Source organism: Lipophrys pholis (genome assembly GCF_963383615.2).
Source record: "Lipophrys pholis genome assembly, chromosome: 2".
Classification (NCBI taxonomy): domain Eukaryota; kingdom Metazoa; phylum Chordata; class Actinopteri; order Blenniiformes; family Blenniidae; genus Lipophrys; species Lipophrys pholis.
This window is the reverse complement of record NC_137636.1, coordinates 31984422-32006459: the sequence shown is the minus strand read 5'-3', so window position 1 is coordinate 32006459 and position 22038 is coordinate 31984422. Positions and strand designations below refer to the sequence as shown.

The window sequence follows — 22038 nt, the reverse complement described above, 5'->3', positions numbered from 1 at the left end:
ATCCAATTTTGAATATTGTGAAAGTTTATATTGTTTTCGTGTATTTTTCTTCTAAAGAGTGACATTATGAATTAAATCTGGAATTTGTTGTGTTACGGTTTAAAATAAATCTGTGATATTTATGATTAAAACAAAGAATATTCAGTGAGAAAAACGATAAAATATTATATATCCATCCATCTTCTAGTCCGTCTATCCTGTTCAGGGTTGAAGGGCGCTGGAGCCGATCCCAGTGTACTGTGTTATGTGTATTATATAGTATTCCATAATTCAGGGCTGAATATTCCTTCCAGTGGACATCAGACTCTAGAACCCCTCATTGTGAAAAATGGTGTTTTTATATGTCATTTAAAAAAAAAAATTATATTAGTCACGGTTAAGTATTGTACATATTATTATTCTATTCTATTCTATTCTATTCTATTCTATTCTATAAGTTATATTATTAGAATTTTTAAGCACCTGGTGTGATTAATTTTGTTTGACCTGGAAAAACTTAATGATCTTATTTTTAATGTTGAAAATGATCAAAATGTGGTTTATAATTCCGTTAATGACTTGACATCCAGAACAATCTAATAATTGAAAATAAACGAATGTTTGATATTTTTTGATTAGAGATGAACTTCAGTTTGAAAAAAAGTTGCATTCTCAAATTAAACATTAAATAATATTCAATAACAAGAATAAGAAATGATATATACACTGCTCAAAAAAATTAAAGGAACAGTTTTTTTATCAGGGTATGGCATGAATTCAATTGCACTTTTCTGATAAGGTTTTGGTCAGGTACGTGGCAGAGGGGGTTGTTAATCAGTTTCAGCTGCATTGGTGTTGATGGAATTAACAACAGGTGCACTAGAGGGGCAACAACGAGATGGCCCCCAAAACAGGACTGGTTTTGCAGGTGGAGGCCATTTTAAGTTCCTCCCTCTTGATCTTTTTCAACTGTTTTTCCACAAGTGTTGGCTTTAGCTAGAGTCATTATCACGACTGGGAGCATGAGGCGATTTCTTAACCCTCCTGAAGTTGCGCAGATTGTCCAACTCCTCCTGGATGGCACATCCATGCGTGCTGTTGCAAGAAGATTTGATGTGTCTCCCAGTACAATCTCCAGAGCATGGAGGAGATTCCAGGAGACAGGCAGTTACTCTAGGAGAGCTGGACAGGGCTGTAGACGGTCCTCATCCCATCAGCAGGACCGATATCTGCTGCTTTGTGCAAGGAGGAACAGGTCGAGCACTGCCCGAGCCCTACAGAATGACCTCCAGCAGGCTACTGGTGTGAATGTCTCTGCCCAAACAGTCAGAAACAGACTTCACGAGAGTGGCCTCAGGGCATGACGTCCTGTAGTGTGCCCTGTGCTCACTGCTCAGCACCGTGGAGCTCGATTGGCATTTGCCATAGAACACCAGAATTGGCAAGTCCGCCACTGGCGCCCTGTGCTTTTCACAGATGAGAGCAGGTTTACCCTGAGCACCTGTGATAGACGTGAAAGGGTCTGGAGAAGCCAAGGAGAGCGCTATGCTGCCTGCAACATCATTCAGCATGACCCGTTCGGTGGTGGGTCAGTGATGGTCTGGGGAGGCATTTCCATGGAGGGACGAACAGACCTCTACAGGCTAGAGAACGGCAGTCTGACTGCCATTAGGTATCGGGATGAAATCCTTACACCCATGGTCAGACCATGGCCGGTGCAGTAGGTCCTGGGTTCCTCCTGGTCCACGACAATGCCTGGTCTCATGTGGCAAGAGCATGCAGACAGTATCTGGAGGATGAAGGAATTGACACAATTGAATGGCCCTCACGATCACCTGATCTAAACCCGATAGAACACCTCTGGGACATAATGTTTCGGTCCATCAGACGCCGCCAGGTTGCTCCTCAGACTTTACAGGAGCTCACTGATGCCCTTAGACAGATCTGGGAGGACATCCCACAAGACACCATCCCTCGTCTCATTAGGAGCATGCCGCGACGTTGTCAAGCATGCATACAAGCACGTGGGGGCCACACAAGATATTGAAAAGAATTTTGAGTTGCAGAAATTGAATTTAGGCAAAATGGACGAGCCTGCCACATCATTTTTTCACTTTGATTTTTGGGGTGTCTATATACTGAGCCCTCTGTAGGCTGAAAACTTTTATTTCCATCAAAAGATGTGGCATCCTTTTGTTCCTGAGACATTAAACTGTCTATATCAGTATAGATATCCAACATTTTTTTTTCACCATTGAAATCTGATGTGTTTTCAAAGTGTTCCTTTAATTTTTTTGAGCAGTGTATGTGTGTATTTGTACATATATGTTGAAAAATGTTAGACCTGGAAGAAAAGATTATAATGTCAACAAATTGTTGCTGTTTCATCTCCGTCAGCCTGCAACTTCAATTAATTCCAATTTTTGAATTTTGGAAAATCGTCATTCTTAAAAAAATTTAAAATCTGGTCTTTATGGGGTTAAAAAAAAAAAAGACAATTATTGAGTATTTAGGACCTTTATTCAGATTCAAAACAATAAGTTCATAGGCTACAAACATTTAGTGATTTTCAAGAGAATAAAATGGAGTGACGTATTAAACATCAGCTGAAACACACGCATGAATAAATCAACATAAAAATTTAAGTGTTGAGAACCTGAGTCATTTGCGAGTCAGAGTATTTGCTGTAAACGTGACATATATAGTATTAATGAGAGAAAAACGTTCTGCTGATGCTTGAGGAAGAATCCACTTTGGCTCGGGGGTTTCTCAGGGTCACCGAAGAGTCCGGACGTTTCCTCGAAGCTGTGAACTCGTAAACTGATGAGTCAGATCCGTGGGCGTAACGTGCAGCTTCTCAACTTTCACAAAGGTCTTCAGAGGTCGGCGCCGTGCGTCCCTGTCGTTACCGTGGCCACCGTGGAGCTCGCTGACGTGCGTCACACTGTCACGGTCACTGCTGGAGGTTTTTGGCTGACGTGAGAAGTTCCACATAAAGGAACTGTTGTTTGGTTTTCTCCACTCCACAAATACAAATGCAAAAAATACCGTAAATCATTAAGAAGAAAATGGCTTAAACCAGTGACATGATCCCACCGACCACATCTTCGTTATGGAGACAATCACTTCCTCAATCAGGCTTCAAAAGGCAAAATCTCATCAAATCTGGAAGAACTGGAAAAGGTACATTCCCCCTAAAGGACTGTCCTTTGTTTCATTTTCTTTGTTGTTGTTGTTGTTGTTGTTGTTGTTGTTGTTGTTGTTGTTGTTGTTGTTGTTGTTGTTGTTGTAATATTTCCCATTTTGATTGCTCATTTTTTGAAATTGCTTCATTTGTAAAGAATGCATTGTGCAACCCTTATTTTCTCTCTCATATCGTGTGAAACGCTCCATGTTCTGTTCTGCATGTTCTGCATTTGCTTTGTTCATTTTATTTTATTTAAAAAAATATACATATATATGTGTTTTTTTTATTTGTTGTTAAGTGGTGCCAAATAAAATTTAAAAAAAAAAGACAAGTTGCACCTAATGTCACGAGCAGCGTCACACACTGTGTTTACTGCCGAAGCGTCTCCTGGAAGACACTGAACAAGAACTGAAGTTCATTTCATTCATGTATTGTAATAAGCTCCTCCCATGATTTAGCACAATTCCATTTTCATAAAGGAACCACGTTAAGACTCCGCTGAGACGACGTTTCCACTGAAAACACGTCGCTGCAACATTTTGGAAACGATGTCCGCCGACATGTAAACAACAGAAACGATGTCGTTAGAATCAGAATCTTTATTGTCACGGAGCCAGAAGAACAACAACGTTATGTACCGTTCCGTTCACTGCTGAATTAATAAGACTAAAAGAATAAATAGTAAGTATAAAAAGCACTTCAACACGTTGTGGATGCAAAAATCATAAACGTTGAAAAAAGTCGGTCAACAATACTCCTGAGTCCTGTTAAGTCTTTTATGCACTTAAAAGTGAAGGTTTCCTAAATAATTGGACATTTCTGTGACGGTGCAGCCGAGTTTCAAACAAAAAGCACAGGAGACAAAACTCCACCGTTAGAGGATCAAATCCAGGCTCACTCTCTTTCTTTCTCTTCTCCAAAACGATCAAAAATCTTCACGGAAACCGTGAAAACAACAAAATCATGTATTAAACAGAAAACAGTCCTCAAAAAGTCTGTTTCTTAAATAAACACTGGACATGCACAGTAGCAGCGGTTCAGAGAAGTTTGTGTTTTCCACCTTTTCCACGGAGACAGTCGGAGTATTTTAGAAAAAGTGTTTTTCAAAAAGTTGGTTGTTTTTTTTAGTGACTCCAAAGCACCGTTGTTGTGTAAACAAACACTCCAAACTCGACCTACCTTTTCTGTTTTCACTTGAAAACATGGTTGCAGTATGATGATGATATAATAAAGGATAAATGAAAGGATGCAGAACCTCAGTTTCTGTTAGTCTGCGGCTGATTCATTGTTTAAACAATCGGCTGACAGAGAGAAAAGCGTCTGAGGCGACAGTTTAGAAGAGAAAGTCCCTTTTCAGCAGGAAGAATCCAGCAGCAGGTCCAGACTCGTACCGCCGCCGTTAGAGGAAGAGAAACAAACAAACTAAACAGTAAAGTGATCCCTGGTATGAAACCAGCCGAACGCTCGCTCATCCTGCAGGAAGCCTCAGAGCGTCTCGGTTCTGTTTCCTCTGAAGCAGAACCTGTGCAGAACCCTTTTCTGATGTGCTTCTTCCTCCAGCCTCCAGTGAAAACGACCTGTTCCTGCACTTCTGCGGGACGTGGCGTCACGGCGGCGGCGACCTGAGCCTGAACGTCAGCCTGTCGCCGGGCTGCGCCGGCCTCTCCGTGGCGGCCGGCCGGCTCTCCCTGTCGGTCCGGGGTCGGATCACGGCGCGGTGCCGGAGGGACGACGTGGTTCCTCTGGGAGCCTTCGGCCTGCGGTCGGAGGGCGACTCAGACTTCTGCGTGTTCTGGGAGCCTCTGCTGGACACGCTCAAGCTGCAGGTAGAAGATTAAATGATTCAAATAATCATTAAATGATATCGATTCCACACGGCAGGAGGAAAGTACGAGGCCTTGTTCATACCATTTCAAGTAAAAACGCAAAAACTTTGTTGCGTCGTGGCGGCCCGTTTACACGACAACAGCGCCACCCTGTGGCCTGGCATGCTAACTACATCGTTTTTAGTGTTTCTGTCGTTTTGCATGGAAACGGACATCGTCTTCACGACGCTGCCGAATAAATGCAAAACATTTGTAATAAGGAAAAGGCAAAAACGATGAGGTTGTTACTTGAAGCGTTGCCGTGGAAACGGGACCTCGGACACATTAGAAGGAAACACTTTGTGTTCAGAGCGTTTTGTCACCTGCCACCTTCAGTGTGTTCAGTAACAGTCGTGACGCATTGATCTGCTACTGCAGACATTTCCTGCTCAGGTTAAATCACTAATTTACCATTACTGCAATAATAACATGCAAAACATATATTTAATATATGTGTGTGATTACGCACAGTGTTTTCACAGGTCACATGATAAAACTGTGTGTGTGTGTGTGTGTGTGTGTGTGTGTGTGTGTGTGTGTGTGTGTGTGTGTGTGTGTGTGTGTGTGTGTGTGTGTGTGTGTGTGTGTGTGTGTGTGTGTGTGTGTGTGTGTGTGTGTGTGTGTGTGTTCTTTGGGGCAGATCGGGGGTAAGAACCTGACTCTGTGCTGGCCGGCCCGTCCCAGAGACTCCTGCTGTACCGACCTGTCTCACGCCTCCAACTCGCCTGAAGCAGAGTTCGGCATCAAGGACGGAAAGATCCGGGGGGATCTGGCCTCCAGCGGGACGCGGGCGGCTTACAACTTCATTGGGAATTTCACCGACTGCAGTAAGAATCACTCCTTATCAATCATCGCAGGAGAAATGGAACATTTAATGTTGTTATTGATGGACTTTTTAATTTGACTAATCTGATCAATCCTGCTGAATGCAGGCAGCAGATTGAGCTTTCAGTTCAATCTACTAAAACACTGCAGTCGACGTGCAAACAGAAGATTTTTAATCAGTTTTTCATTCGTTTCACCCGTTTACATGAACTTTATTAACATAAACTCCCGTCAGACTGAGGCCCTGTTTACACGACAACGAATTCGAGTGTATCCGCAAAACTTTCTTCACTTTTGGGGGGTTCGTTCACACGGCACCAGTGTCTGGATGCACTGTATCCGCAAAGTTTTTAATCCGGCTCCCAAGGTGGAAAGATTCTTTCACGGCGCAAATCCCTCCTGCAGAGACTGATGGAGGCTACAGAGCCTGTTACTATGCATGCTCATCTCTCCCCCTCCCTCCTGCTCATTCAGTTGTAAACAAACATGGCGACCGCGTAGTGGTACGACCCGCGGTCCATATTCTGGTTTTATCTTCCAGATCAGTAGTTTAATAGTTGAGACTCACCCCTGATATCATCTGATGTGTCATCAGTCCATACGGATGTCGGGTTCTCTCATTTTCTTCACGTTTATAGTGTTTTGTTCTCTGCACACGTCTGTGTAGTTTCATTACAACATCAAGCAACAGCGCCCTCCAGTGGCCCGGCATACTAACTACATCGTTGTCTGTGTGTCCGCTGCTGCTGCGTAAACGCGCTTCTTTTTTATAGCGGATTAGGTGTTGTCACGTGAAACGTTGTCGTGTAAACAGGGCCTGAGTCCTCGGTGCTTCCTGTCAGTAGATCAGCTTCTACAGACCCACAGATTCACATTAGAGTGAAGTAGATCAGGAAACATAAACTTAATTTGTAAATAAAACTCTGCACTCAACTCTTTGTTAGAAGATGTGATGCTGGTATCACCCCTGTGTTTGTTTTTATACTTGCAGCCTGTTTAAAATGTGTCTAAACTGTAAAGGAATTCTTGTTGTTCCCACATTGAAACTCCTGAGTGTTGATGTCCGACAGTAAAATATTTTATTTGCAAAAAATTTTCCTGAATGTGACTTTATTCATTCAGGAATGTGAATATATGTAAATCTATTGACTGTAACTTTCATTGGTTTGATATATCACAACATGTTATTAAGTTATTAAAAGGTTCAAATCTACAGAAACTGCAAATCTGTTCTTTTCTTTTTTCTCTTTCAGAAGCGTTATGTAATCAAGCGAGAGGCGGAGCTCTGAACGACAACATGTAATCAACTGATTTTATTGTTTTTACATCCAAAACATCGTCCCAGGAAACGCCCTGATTACTGATGTGAACTGAATTAATCAAGCTCGTAAACAGGATGTGTGTGTGTGTGTGTGTGTGTGTGTGTGTGTGTGTGTGTGTGTGTGTGTGTGTGTGTGTGTGTGTGTGTGTGTGTGTGTGTGTGTGTGTGTGTGTGTGTGTGTAGGCTGAACTGGGCGGGGCACCCGTGTGCTCAGAGGTTGGAGGTGGAGACGAAGGTGTCTGGCAGCAACAACATCACATCTCCTGTAAGTTCAAATGTTTTTTATCCCGGCCGGCAGGAGGAGAGCTCCCCGATCATCACAGAGAGACAGATAATTAGCCTTCGTTTTAATTGTTAATTATATTTTGGACAGATACTTACAATGGTATTCTATTTTATTAGATTATCACAATATTGTTATTGGGGTTTTTTTTGTTTTGTTTTGTTTTCAGAGAGAGACAATTACAAGAAAACCCAACATTTTTTCAAATTCGGAAGATAAAGATAATTACAATTAAAAAAATTAAGACAGACAGATAAACAGGGACAGATAATACCAATAATGTTATTTAATTTATCTTTTTTTTCAAAGAGACAGTAATTTTGTTTATTTATTTATTTTTTGCAGCGAGACATACGTATATATAGTATCTATATATTATTTTTTTATTATTGTTAGTTTTTGTCTGTCTGTTTGTTTTTTAAATTTGTTTATTTATTTATTTTTTGAGACAGAATAAAATAATAATTGCCTTTCTTTCTTTCTTTCTTTCTTTCTTTCTTTCTTTCTTTCTTTCATGTAGTTAGTATGTTGGGCCACGAGTTGGCGCTGTTGATTGTTTTTGTAATGTATTGACTGTTTTTGCCGTTGCACATTTTCACAAAGTTCAGTGGCTCCGACACGTCGTGACGTTTAAACTGGGCCTCGGTGTTCAAAAAGATGTGCAGTCTGGTGTTCTTACACAATATTTCTGAAATGTGCATTTTGATAAATAACTGCAGTTATTGTTGTACTGGAGGCCTGGAGCGACGCTCTGATGGAGCTCTGCTTGTTCTCCCGCTGAAGGTGTCTGGAGGTGGAGTTCCTGCCGTCAGCATCCAGCTGCCTCCTGCTTTGACCGTCGCAGCCAGAGGAAACGATGTGTCCATCTCCTTCCACACCAACAACAGCATGTTCCGGGTGAGCGTCACGTCTGGAGCGGCGGTGGCACTCCGGAGCTGCAGAGCTCCTGAGCCTCAGAGTTCCAGAGCTATAGAGTTCCAGAGCTGTAGAGTTCCAAAGCAGCAGAACTATAGAGCTCCAGAGCTTTAGTTCTTCAGAGCTACAGAGCTATAGAGTTCCAGAGCTATAGAGTTCTAGAGCTATAGAGTTCCAGAGCTCCAGAGCTATAGAGCTCAAGATCTTCAGAGCTCCAGAGCTATAGAGTTCCAGAGCTATAGAGTTCCACAGCTGCAGAACTACAGAGCTCCACAGCGTCAGATTTTCAGAGGTCCAGAGCTGCAGGGTTCCAGAGCCTCAGAGCTTCAGAGCGGTAGATTTCCAGTGCTCCAGAGCTATAGAGTTCCAGAGCTATAGAGCTCCAGAGCTTCAGATCTTCAGAGCTCCAGAGCTGCAGAGCTATAGAGTTCCAGAGCTCCAGATCTTCAGAGATCCGGAGCTGCAGAATTTCAGAGTTGCAGAGCTGCAGAACTATAGAACTCAACAGTGTCAGATCTTCAGAGCTCCAGAGCTGCAGGGCTATAGATTTCCAGAGCTCCAGAGCTGAACGTCTGTCTGTTCCAGGACGGCTACTCGGACCTGCAGGTGCTCAGAGACGTGGTGGAGATCACCGTGGAAAACACAATCATCTCCGACCTTCCGGAGCCCGTCAGGATCACCTTCAAGCACCAGGTGGTGCCGGTGAGTCCAGAACCTCCACTGCTGCTTTAACTTCAGTCTGGAACGACACTTCCAACGTTCTATTGAAGGAACATCAGTCCAGTCTGAGAGTTCCACTACTCTGAGAGTTCCACTACTCTGAGAGTTCTACTACTCTGAGAGTTCCACTACTCTGAGAGTTCTACTACTCTGAGAGTTCCACTACTCTGAGAGTTCCACTACTCTGAGAGTTCTACTACTCTGAGAGTTCCACTACTCTGAGAGTTCTATTACTCTGAGAGTTCTATTACTCTGAGAGTTCTATTACTCAACTAACTTTGGTGAAATTCGGGTCAGAAATGTTTGTAATCATGTTAAACAAATCAACAAAGAGACTCAACCGTCTTGACAGAGTTCATCGCCTCATATTTCTCAAATAGAAATACATGTTTCTGCAGAAATATATTTTAACAGAGTAAGCTGAACAAAAGTGTTTGTCTAAATGAACACTCAACTTTTACTCTAGCCAGCACTCGACTATACCTCCAAATGAAAGCAGTAACATTAACATCAAATAGTTCTCTAAACTTTAAACTTTACATGACAACAGTGTCTTTTTCTCTTGCACACCTCCATGGCTGCAGTTGAGAAATATGAGAGAGGAGAACATTTTGGATCCTCGGCTTGCTCTCTTCGGGCTTTTCCAGCAAAAAGAACCAGGTTCTAGTTCAGCGCCGGTTCTTAAATGAGCACCGCCAAGGAACCGGTTCTTTTTCCACCGTTAACGGAGCCAAGTGGGAGCCACGTCATTGCGTCACTCCAAAACGTGATACGTCACTGATTTCACCATAAGAGAAGAACCAGGAGACGGACTGTATTCATTGGTTTGGTCCGGGTCGCTCCGTCTAGTCTGACCCGAACCTCGGATGCAGAACAAAGAGCGAGAAAACGTTGAGTCTCCTCGGATCTCTATTGGTGTTTTTTGACGTCCGTCTTGTTTTAGTCCGGAGCCCCGGAGTGGCCATAGAGAAAAATAATAATAATAATAATAATAATAATAATAATAATAATATTAATAATGTAGCATTTGGGTTATTTCATAGTGCATTTCTGCTCCTTTCACTTTATTTCTTGACGTGTGAATCAAATGCTTCAACATGGAGGAATGGAGGTGTAGAACGATAGAACGCTGCTCTACAGCCGTTTATAATGACAAACTACGTAAGCATTCTGATTAAAGTTCTCTTTCACATGAAGCCGTTAAAAGGCTCATTTTATGGCTATAAACTCCAAGCTTTCATTTACAGTAGTATGTACTTTGTTTAGTAGTTACTGATGAACCAAAAGTCTGACTTCATTATAAAGAAGTTCTGTGGGTAGAAAATAGTAATGATGCGTCTCGTAGTGGAGCGCCCCCTGCTGCCTCATGCAGACATGCGGTCTGCGGTCATAACGCCATACAAGACCTGGAAGGGAAGCTAGTTACAATCATGTTACCATGAAAAGTGTGAAAACAACTACAATGGAAAACTGCTTCTAGATTATATATCCGACGCCGCTGCCAGAGCAGTGCAGTGCAGGGACTCTGCATCTCGATCACGGATTAAATGATCTCGTTCCCTCGTATAATTAACTTCAGGGAACGACTTAAAATAATAATAATAAGTCGTTCCCTGAAGTTATTTCGATTTTTTTCTCTATAACCACTCCGGGGCTCCGTGTTCACTGTAGATTTCAGAATCCCGGTTCAACCTCTCTTCCGCCTTGTAGGTAGCGATAACTCCAGCGATAACTCCGCCCCCAGCTGATGACGCGTCGGGCCCCACTCTGGCGCCGCTCTGGCCCAGCAACGAAGTGGGGCCAGCGTAGCACCAGTTTAGCCCCTGGTAGGCCGGGGCTTTGGCAGTGGAAAGACAAAGAACTGGTGCTCAGTCTGGCCCTGGACCAGAACTGGCCCCTGGTTCTCTCCCGTGGAAAAGCCCCCAATGTGGCCTCATAACACGTCCTCCAGCACTGAACACTCGTTCAACTGGTGCTGAAGATTCAGGGACAGTAAGTCGTAGAGCATGCAGAAGTAGATGATTAACCAGTCAGATGCCTGGCTGCCCAGTAGGCATGGTTACCGGGTGGCCAATGTCAATGCCGGTCCAGTTTGATAGTATTGTCGCGATCACGAAGCTGATCGCTGCAGTGCATTATGGGAGTTTCTGTTCGTCATGTTTTAGATGTCATTATTGGAGGATATATTAGGTTTGTGGTGTTGGTAATAGTTGTGTTGTGTTGCTTAGTTCATGCAGTTAGTAGTTCATCTAGTTTAGTGTAGTTTATTAGTGGGCAACCAGTAGTGAAGAAGGTTTTGTGTTTGTCGTATTGCTCGTCACAATATGAAAAACTTTATTTAAAATTTCTCTTGAAGGACGTTAATTTCTGGGAATAAGAACAGAATTGAACTAGTCCGAGTCAAATACAAACTAGTCCGAGACGACAAAACAACATCTTGAGTCTGGACTCACGTCCTACAGTCCTGGTTTATAGACAGCTAAAGAGCTCCATTCATTCTCTTTACTCATTCTACTGTTTGAGAAAACGACTTGCATAAGAAAAGAACCAGGATGGTCCACTGTCAGTGAATAAAGTTTCAGTGGCGGCCGTACATTTCAGACCGAGGCCTTCACTTGTGCTGGTCTGAGTCAATCCACCCTCAGTAACATCTTTATGGCTCCAAAAACCATGTTATCATGCTGAAATGCAGTATAAAAGGCCTTTGCATCACAGATAGATACTCGTGTAGCCATATATATATATATATATATATATATATATATGTATATATATATATATATGCTATTTGTTTGTCTTTACTCTGCTGCTCAATAATTTATAGTTTTATTATAATATAATGTATTGTTGTTCTACTGTTCTCTATTCATACTCCTCTCCATTCATTGATTTGTTTCACTCAGCTGTCTGAGGTGTGTGTGTGTGTGTGTGTGTGTGTGTGTGTGTGTGTGTGTGTGTGTGTGTGTGTGTGTGTGTGTGTGTGTGTGTGTGTGTGTGTGTGTGTGTGTGTGTGTGGTTATTTATTGACAATCCTCTGGTCTCTCCTCAGAACTCTCACTCCAGGAGGTGTGTGTCGTGGGACACCAGGAGAGGTGAGAGCAGCTCAGTCACACAGCGCCGCTTCTCATGGCTGACATGACTCAGTGTGTTGTGTGTGTGTGTGTGTGTGTGTGTGTGTGTGTGTGTGTGTGTGTGTGTGTGTGTGTGTGTGTGTGTGTGTGTGTGTGTGTGTGTGTGTGTGTGTGTGTGTGTGTGTGTGTGTGTGTCTGTGTGTGTCTGTGCAGACCCCTGGCTGTTGAACTGGTTGGTTGATGGCTGTGAGACGGTCCAGAGAGGAGACGCACACACCGACTGTCTGTGTAACCACCTGACGTACTTCACCGTGCTGCTGGTGAGACACACACACACACACACACACACACACACACACACGCACACACACACACACGCACACACACACACATCCAGCGTGCTCACGGTGGTCCTCTGACAGGAGCTGGAGCCTGGCCCGGTGCGCCACCTGCTGGCCCTGACGGCCATCACGTCTCTGGGCTGCGCCGTGTCGTTCATCAGCTGTGTGGCGCTCAGCGTTCACCTCTGCAGGAAAAGGTCTGGAATATCACCCGGATGCAGCACTGAGCGGTTTCAACTGATTAAAAGACTTCATCTTTTTAAACCATTTTAAGTTTCATCCTTTAAAACAAAAAGTAGTTTGAGCTTTTTGAAGTTTTTATCTCTCGCCCTTTAAATCCACTGTAGCTTTGAACCATTTTATCCATTTCTACCCTTGTGGCTTTAATAATCATTTTAGCGTTTTAGCTTAGCTTAGCTTCCCTCTTAATATTTTTGCAGATTTAGTCGTTTTACTGGTATAATTTATTTGAGCAGTTTTATCCTGTTTTTTAATCCATTTTAGCTTTTCAATTAACTGATTTTAGCTCTTCTACCTCCCTTCAACAGGTTTGAATAGTTTTATCTGTGTTTCTTCAGTTGATCAAACCAGTTTAACAGCTGAATGTTTTTCAGCTGTTTTAACTTTTGAAATATTATAACTCTTTAGCCTTTTTAGTTGTTTTATCTCTCTGATTCATTTTAACAGTTTGGACCATTTTAACAATATTTAGTTTTTTTCTCTTTTTTTAAAAAATGTTTTAAGCTATTTGAATAATTTGACCTTTTTTTTGTGGGTTATTGTTATAGCGGTTTTGCCTTTTGAAATATACAACTCTTTTCAATCTCCCTCTAGTAGAGAAAAGTCATATCTTTTTTTCATAAAATGTATATGAAAGTAAATACAATTGTGAATAATGAAACGAAAAGATATAAGCCATTTATATTCATACTCAAAATGAGTGTATCAGTAATAATTCCATCCAACAAGCCAAGCCTCCGATCATTTAGAGAAGCACTGAGCGATTTCATTCATTCAGCTGTTTTATCTTATTTCTATAATCCAGTTTAGCTGTTTAATTAGCATTTATGCAGTTTTAAGCTGTTTGAACCATTTGAACAGTTTTTGTCTGTTTTCAGTGGATTGACTTGTTTTTGCAGAACTTTTAAATTTTAGTGCTTTTTTTTAAAAATATTCTAGCTCTTCTGCCTCCCGTTAACTGTTTCATCTCTTTTACATTTTCTTCACTGTTTCATTAGTTGTAGCTGTTAAATCCACTTCAGCTTTTAACCTTTTAAGGTTGTTTTTACTTCTTCATCATTTCCAGTCTAGTTGTGGTTCTGGAGATTCCCTCCACGTGTGTCTCATTGTGGTGAAGCCGCCACAGATTTACTGATCCAGTGAATCCAGCAGCGTGACCTCTGACCTCTGCCCCCCCCCCTTCAGGAAGCGGCCCAATGAGCAGTCGGCCATCATCCACCTGGGTCTGTGTGTGTCGGTGGGCATGCTCAGCCTGCTCTTCTTCCTCACGGGGGTGCTGGCCAACGTGGGGGGTCCGGGGGTGTGTGTGTGGGTGGGGGCGCTGCTGCACTACGCCATGCTCTGCTCCTTCGCCTGGATGGGCATCGAGGTCTTCCACACCTTCTGGCTGGTCTACATGGTGTTCAGCCCGCCGCCGCGGCCCTACATCTGGACCCTGCTCGGCTTCGGTCAGTCTATGTGTGTGTGTTGGGGGGGGTGGGGGCTTTAAAAGTCCACCATTTTGCTGACGTGTTTCTTCCCCAGGCCTCCCTGCTCTGCCTATCATCGTCCTGGCTGCGCTCGGAAACATTTACGGCCTGGCGAAGGTGAAGGGAGTGGACGACCCAGATTCGCCGTATCTCATGTGAGAGTTCAGGCCCCCGTTTCCATGACAACGTATCATTGGTGAAACGTTTTCATTTCAGAGAGGTTTTGCCCTTCACACGACAACGCTTTGAAAACGTTTCCACGAAACAGCAGAAACGCTGAAAAAGACGTAGTTTTACTATACTATGTTTTTTATCATTTAATCTTGAGTGAAAATGATTTTATTCTTTATACTGTTTGATGTGTTTTTTCCAACTCATTCCGTTACTGTGATCAGACAAACGTCAACATCAAAAATAATGAAAGAATTAAGTGCTCTTTTTGTTTTAGTGGTGAAAATACACACAATATCCGGGAAATTTTTCATTTATAAAAATTTTCCTTACAGGTCCTAGGAATAAATGCAGTTGTAGATTTGTGCATTTTCATATTAAATAATATATTTTTTGTCATTTTAGCACTTCTTTTATGTATACTCGTTAATAGTCCTTATATTTAGTTAATTTATAGTTTAATTTATTTAGGAAACTCAGACATTTTTAAGGAATTTATTCAGTTTATACATGATTTTATGGTTTTTTTGGTGAAATCTTTTGATTATTTTTGAGGAAATAATAAGTGAGTGACCCCAGATTCAATCCTCTAACGCTCTAGTTTTGTCACCTGTTCCTTTTGTTTGAACCTCGGCTGTGTCTTCACAGAGATGTCCTTTTTTAAGGAAACTTTAACTTTTGTTTATAGTTCCTCTACTACAGGGGGGACATGAAAATTCCTCATTACACTCGTACAAAAACGTGTTTGCATTATTTATATTTCGCAGAACACACCTGGTCTGTTGACGTCTTAGCGTCACAGAAACAGCTGAAGATTCCCTAATGCCTGGTTCACACGGCAGGATTTTATAATTGTCGGCAGATTTCCCAAACCAAAGAGACCACACACACGGCGATAAATAATCACAGGTTTTGGTGGTACAGTGTGTGGTGTGCAGCCACTCGGCAACATCAACACACCAACCGATTGCAGTCGCGAACATCCCCAGATCAGACGGGAAATCTCACAAAACCTCTCGAGATCAAACGTGATTCCAGAGTCAACAAACATGGCGGACGAAGAGGGTGCATTGGCGATCGTCTGTGGTGTGTTTTTATCCAAAAAAAAACACGTTTTAAGAGGCGTTGGTCAAAGGAGTGGAGACAACGGGAGCGTGGTTGTCGGTCCGGTCCCGCGTTTCCTCGCCACAACGTCACCTCGCTTTCTGATTGGCTACATGTCACAGTCAACAGGCTCGTGTTCGTTTTCCCCTCGGGGGTCACCACACACCATGAGAACTCGGGCCAAAGCAGTCTAACATGTTGAATATCCCCGATTTGATATCGGAGCGTTCCGACATCCTTCCGAGCAGACGAGAGCCGTCTTAACACACCACACATGGCAGGAATATCTGATAAGATTATCTTATGATGATCTGAGCGTCCTTAAAGTTGTCGGAAGGGCAGAATCATTCTCAGTGTGTGTGTGGTTTCATTACAAGAACAAACAACAGCACCCACTAGTGGCCTCACAGGAAAACTACATTGTTTTTAGAGTTCCTGCTGTTTTCAAAACGTCATCTTAACACGAAGGTGTTCTGAAATGTACAAATGAAGTGTCTCTCTGGAGACTTCCACCCCGGGGGATAAAGAGCTGTTGGTGTGTTGCAGGTGCTGGATGACGGCGTCTCCAGACTCCAAACTGGCTCACCTGGTCATCAACTGGTCGGTGGTTGGCGTGCTGGTGCTGTCGGGCTCGGCGATGCTCTTCCTGGTCTACAGGGAGATCCGCACCCGGGAGGAGTGGAAGCAGAACGGCGTGGCCTTCCTCAGCATCTGGGGCCTGAGCGTCCTCTTCGGCACCGCCTGGGTCCTGCCCATGATGACCTTCGGCCCGGCCACCGACTTCATCCGCTTCATCGCCTGCATCCTCACCGCTTTCCAAGGTCCCACACTCATTTCAGTGCTTTGAAAACACTGCGTGCACAAGTCTTTGACAACTGAATGAAAATGGTGGAGAGGTGGACTGTTCTCTGGATGAGAAGATCCCACAAGTTCTCAAGGTCAATCGTCAAGGTTTTTACTAGCAAGCCCTGTAGTGGAGGACTCTGGTGATGTGCTGGAGCTTTGTCCTGCATTATGGATTTCTTGGAAGTCCAAATTTTAGAATATCAAAGTATAATGTATCCTCCTTAACTGAAACTAGGACCTCGTTCCACATGAGAGGAGCCTGAGAGCTGAAAGCTCTGCCTCCCATTCTACTTTTAGGAAACCTAGGAACCTCCAGGGGGCAGCACTCTGAGAACCAAGTGGGTTATATGGGACTTAGGTTGTGTTCTCATTCCAGTTTGATCCAGACCAGAGTCTCTTCAGGGCAACAAAAAATGTTCTGTGAACACTCTGACAAGCAATCTCTGGTCCCTTTGAAAACGTGGGTCTCGGTTTCTGTACAAACGATCTTTCTAGAGGACGGGACGTAGTGCATTCTGGGTAGTACACAAACAAAGCGAACTGCACGAATCAGAAGAAACAGACGAAGAAAGAGTTGGAAAATATCTCTCTTTCAGACGTGGAGTAGTGAGGAAGAAGTAGTGAGGAAGACTCCAAACCTGCCAACCTGTACACGCAATTTGACATCTAAATACGCTGGTACGACTCCCCCCTCTAAACTAGGCAAAAAGCTGCGGACATGCGAGTTCTGTGGCGAATGTGCATGTGCGGTACTCATGTCTGACAACACGATGCAGCAGCGTGGTGAAGACGTTTCAGCCAATCATTGTAGAAAAGCGGAGAATAACGAGTCTACCGAACCGATAGCGTAACATCCTGCCCCCCTCTTCCCTGCCTCCTCCTGCCCTCTGCCTCACTCTCTGTCCTCCGTTCCCCACGCGCTGCAGTTGGTGCTTACAAAGGTGTCTAGTCTAGGAGAAAAAAAGAAAAAAAAAGATCTGCAAAGTGTTTTTTTTTTAGCAAAACTATCGATCAGGTTCCCCTAATGACCCCAATGCATCGTCAAAGAGAAGAGAAAGAAGAGGCAGTGGTGTGTGTGTGTGTGCGTGCGTGCGTGCGTGCGTGTATTTTAGCCTTTATATATATCCATTGCAGATAGAGTCGTCTGTATATAAGGAGGAATGTGATTCTTTATACAGTTTAAACATGTAGCCAACAAATCTTTTGCAGCAAGTTTTGCAACCACTGCCATGGTCAACAAAATAAAAACAAATTAAATAATATAGTTACCTTGGTTTGTTAACAGCATTTTCATGTTTTGAAAGTGTTTCGTTGAAAGGCTGTCACGATAAGGACATAGCATTTTTTGGTTTTCTGTTGATGAGTGCAACATGTCTATATTTTCTTTAGAAAAGTATTGTAATCAAAAATTTAGGTTTTATTGTTTTTTTATAACCAATTTCCAGCCAGTGAATGGGGAAGTTACTGCGTACAAAGCAATGGAGTTGCAAAAGTTTGAGAAAAAAAGCCGCACAACACAAGGGGTACTAAAAATATTTTGGCACGGTTGGCAGGTCTGAGACTCTCATTGATATCTGGTCTGGTGGTTCTTTGTGGCTACCCATTAGCCAAGAGCTAACTAGCCTAGCCACCACTGTCTGAAGCAGTGGGGCTTCCTCTTTCGGTCCGGTCCAATCAATGAGCCGTGTTTCTTCTTCACTTCCTCTCTGGTCAGCGTTTGTTTCAGGCGACAGCAGCAGCCGCTGTAATTGCGTGACATTTTCCAGGCGGTTTGATCCGGTCTCTAAAGTGAATGTGAACGCCACAGAACCAAATGAAGGGGTGACAATTCTTGGCTCCCCTCCCTCCCAGGTGAACCGAATCCTGGACTATCTGAACGTGAAAGGCTCGTAACAGGTCTTTAACAAATGATGGTCTTTCTTGTGAACAAGGATTTTAAATTCCATTCTAGTTTTAACAGAAAACCAAAGTGGAGAAGCTCACGTTGCAGTGATGGGATGTCCTGCTGGATCCTGTCAGGACTCCTCACTGCAGCGTTTTCCATCAGTTGAAGACTTCTGAAGCAGTTCTTGTTTCACCCTGATAATAGGGCGTTACAATAGTCGACTGGAAGTAACAAATGGATTCATTTCTCAGCGCCACACTGAGTCAACATGGTCCTGATTTTAGAGACATTCCAGGTGAATGAAAGCCGTCCTGCTGATTTGTATAATATGAGAGTTGAAGGATCAGTCCTGGTCCAAAGTAACTCCAGGTTCCTGACATTGGTACTGGAGGTCAAAGTCAAACCTCCAGTGTTCCTAAAAGTTTACATCGTTCCTCTCTCTATAGAACAACTTGTGTTTGATCTGAGTTCACGAGCAGAAACTTACAGCTCAGCCAGGCTCTTATGGCTTTAAGACTTTGTTTACTCGCCAAAGATTTCAAGTGAAAACACAAAACTTTTGTCACGGTTTGGGTGTTCACATGACAACGGTGCTGGAAGCCAGTGAGAACGCAACTTTTTGAAAACACTCCCGACTCTGCCTCCATGGAAATGGGAGAAAACGATACTCTCTGGAAGCGGTCGGGCTCCGTCCCCAGTCCATATTCTCCTGTGACTTGGTAGTTTTATTTTGACAGTCACTGTAATAGCAAACTAGGTAACTTTATTGAAAATGTACTCCCACTGCATTGTTCTTTGCTGCATGCGTGTGGTTTCATTACAAAAACTAAAAACAGCACCGACATGAAAATGAGGTCATTTTCTGTGTTTCTACCGTTTCCAAGTAAATAGACATCCTTTTCAAAATGTTGCCACGTAAACATGAAACTTTTCTGAAACAAAAACGATGCGTTTCTCACTTGGAGCGTCGAGTCAACGGGGTCAAGCTTCTAGTTTACCAAGTGGATCGATATCCTCTAGGTTTCACTGATCAATAGATTTGTGTATCATCTACACAGCAATGGAAGTTGATGGAGTGTTTCCAGAACATATTCCCGACAGGAAGCATGTATAATGTGAAAAGTATTGGACCTAACACAGAACCCTGTGGAACGCCATGCTGGACTTCAATCTGAGCTTCAATAACCTGAACCTTGATGGTGTTTTTCTGGCTGCAGGGTTCTTCCTCATGCTGAGGTTCCTCCTGCTGGACTGGATGAGGAAGCAGGCCAGCAGCTCGGTTCTGGGCAGCAGCAGCAGTGGTTCCACGCGGCAGCACATGCTGCAGGCCCAGGAGAAGAGCTAGAGGCAGGGGGCGCTGCTGGAACCACAAAAACACTTGTCAATGTGCAAATCCAGACGGACTGTGTGGGAACGTCTGCTCTGATCAGCTCGTCCTCCCAGGACATCGACGTCACTGTAAAATATGAAATGCTGGAAGTATTTAAATCTGACAAGAAAGGGATTAAATACTTGATACTGCGATCACTCAGGAGCTGTGAATACCGGCCTGGAGCCGGATTCTCAGGAAACTCAGAAGGGAAAGTTAAAGATAAATTTAAGCTTTGATTCCAGTCTGGGATGAAAATAGACGACTGGAGCTTCTTGTGCTGTAAAGTTGCTTTGTGCATAAAGAGAAAATATATATTATTATTATTATTACTGAAGAGCTCCTCAAACCTTAGATAAGCTTTTTATTTGTGATTTTTTTTTTTTTTTTACAGCTAATTTCTTTTATACGGTAGCACTTTAGTATTTTTCTGTTAAAACAGTGTATTTATAGAACTTGTGTTTTCCTCAAAGAAACTTCAGGTTATTCTCAGTCCTGCTCACCGACCCGGAAGTTTATTTCAAGAGATTTTCAGTCAGCATATTTATCCAGTCAGATGGAACGGAAGTCAAAATCCGAATATTCTGGTTCTGGACTTTCTCCTGCTTCGAGGCCAACTCCTCTCACTTCGACAAGAGAACCTTTCTTTGGACAACAATCGCTGCCGTTTCTCTGCCATACAGGAAGTCACATGATCTTTAGAACTTCCTGTGTAGAGTTGCCGGACACAATGAAAATTCAGATTTACAGATTGTATAAAGTCGCTAAAAGTGTCAACAAACCGGTTAAATAACTGCATAGAATTATGTTTTCAAATCTACCGACTCCTTCACTCAGAATAAATACTTGAAGCAGTGGAGATGACGCGACACTTTGCATATTAACGGCTGTGTGTGTTTGTTTGTTTGTAAGGTTTCTTATTAATCAGTTTAAAAATATAAAAACTAAAAAGGCTTACTTCCTGTATAAAGGTCACATGACTTCTGGTCTGGTGTCTAGAAATGGCGGCGCTTCTTGTCCGCAGAAAGGTACTGCTTGACTTTGAGGCTGACTTCTCTCGCACTTATCGCCGGGTACTCTTCACGTCTATCAGATTTACACATCACAGGAGTAGAGTTGTACTCGTCTCTACCTGATATCTGTTGTGAACAGAGTAACTCTGAAGCCTCTCCGGTCTGTCCTTAAATTGGCTCGACGTGTGCCGCAGTGTCGCCACCTGGAGTTGAAAACGTGTACTGAAGACGTGAGTTATTAGAAAAGGAGTGTGTTCTCTGTTTGTGACTGTAGAGTTTTAGTTTAGACTCAAGACATGTCAGACATGTCAGATAAAGGCTGAATGACCAAACTGTCTTTGAATTATGAGGTCCAATAGTCATTCCAGATTCTTATCCTATGTTCTTCATCTCTTCATGTGAGCTTTTAGATACTGTGATGTTTGCACTTTTCTGTTTTCCAGACTCAGATTCTTGTGTATATTGAGGATTAATAAACATTGTTGCTGTAGAGGAAAGCGATGGCGTGTGAGCTCTGTGTTTTCCTGCCTTCTTATCAGAGTTTCCTCCCCTGTGGTTTGGTGTTGTTGTACTCTACTCTCTCACACACACACACACACACACACACACACACACACACACACACACACACACACACACACACACACACACACACACACACACACACACAGAGCTCCAGTAAAGATCCGCCCTCCAATCCGGCATCCTCACAGCCTTTTACGATCCAGACTCCTGAATGCTCATTGGTCAGCTAATTTAAGCCTCGTCGATTTAAAAGTCCAGTCGTACCCTCTGTTTCACAAAATGAGAAAGAATCACCAATAAACACACTAAAACCCTTTTTAAAACGTTCCCATTAGAAACCAAGAGAATATGTTTCTTTAAAAAGACGTCCCCCTTCAGTTTGGACAGTGTCCCAACGTTTTTGGATTGGGCTTTGTATAAAATGTCTATTTCTAAAAGGAAAGCCTTTCGTCACGCGTGTGCAGGAAGTAGAGCAGTGGGCCAAGGACACGACCCTGAGTTGCCCCGGTTTCATTTTAAGTTCTGATTCATCTAGATAAAAAGCATTATGAGCAGTTTTTATTCGAACAATGTCACACATTAAGTGAAAACCAGTACATTTCCATCAATTGTTAAAAAAAAAAATTGTTTCCACAGAAGGAAAATTAATAGCCTTGTTTGTTTAGTTGGTTTTTTTTAGGAATATCTAGAACAAAAAGTTTCATCTATGTGCAACAATTTCATATACAGGATGTTATCCTGGTCTGGAGCAGGCTGGCTGCAGACAATAAGTCACCATGGTTACTTGTCCAGGATAAACTTGGCCTGCTTTCGTCCAACCAACTGGAGGCTAAGTTTATCCAGGATAACCAATATTTCCAGGCTTAATCGCTTATCCTGGTTTTGTGCAGTACCCCTCTGATCTCCACA

At 42.9% G+C, this 22038-nt stretch overlaps 1 protein-coding gene across 1 annotated transcript in view; it reads left to right on the top strand.

Moving 5' to 3' along the window:
• Nucleotides 1–21104, top strand: part of LOC308106765 (adhesion G-protein coupled receptor G5-like) — a 37421-nt gene extending 16317 nt beyond the window's left edge. The window contains exons 3-15 of the mRNA XM_080458679.1: nt 4727–4992; nt 5672–5858; nt 7110–7155; nt 7361–7442; nt 8244–8357; nt 8961–9077; nt 12145–12187; nt 12380–12486; nt 12589–12704; nt 13933–14195; nt 14272–14371; nt 16038–16312; nt 19440–21104. Coding sequence (XP_080314805.1) covers nt 4727–4992; nt 5672–5858; nt 7110–7155; nt 7361–7442; nt 8244–8357; nt 8961–9077; nt 12145–12187; nt 12380–12486; nt 12589–12704; nt 13933–14195; nt 14272–14371; nt 16038–16312; nt 19440–19567 — 1844 coding nt within the window. The 3' untranslated portion in view covers nt 19568–21104. The remainder of the gene's footprint in view (nt 1–4726; nt 4993–5671; nt 5859–7109; nt 7156–7360; nt 7443–8243; nt 8358–8960; nt 9078–12144; nt 12188–12379; nt 12487–12588; nt 12705–13932; nt 14196–14271; nt 14372–16037; nt 16313–19439) is intronic.
• The last annotated feature ends 934 nt before the right edge of the window (nt 21105–22038 follow it).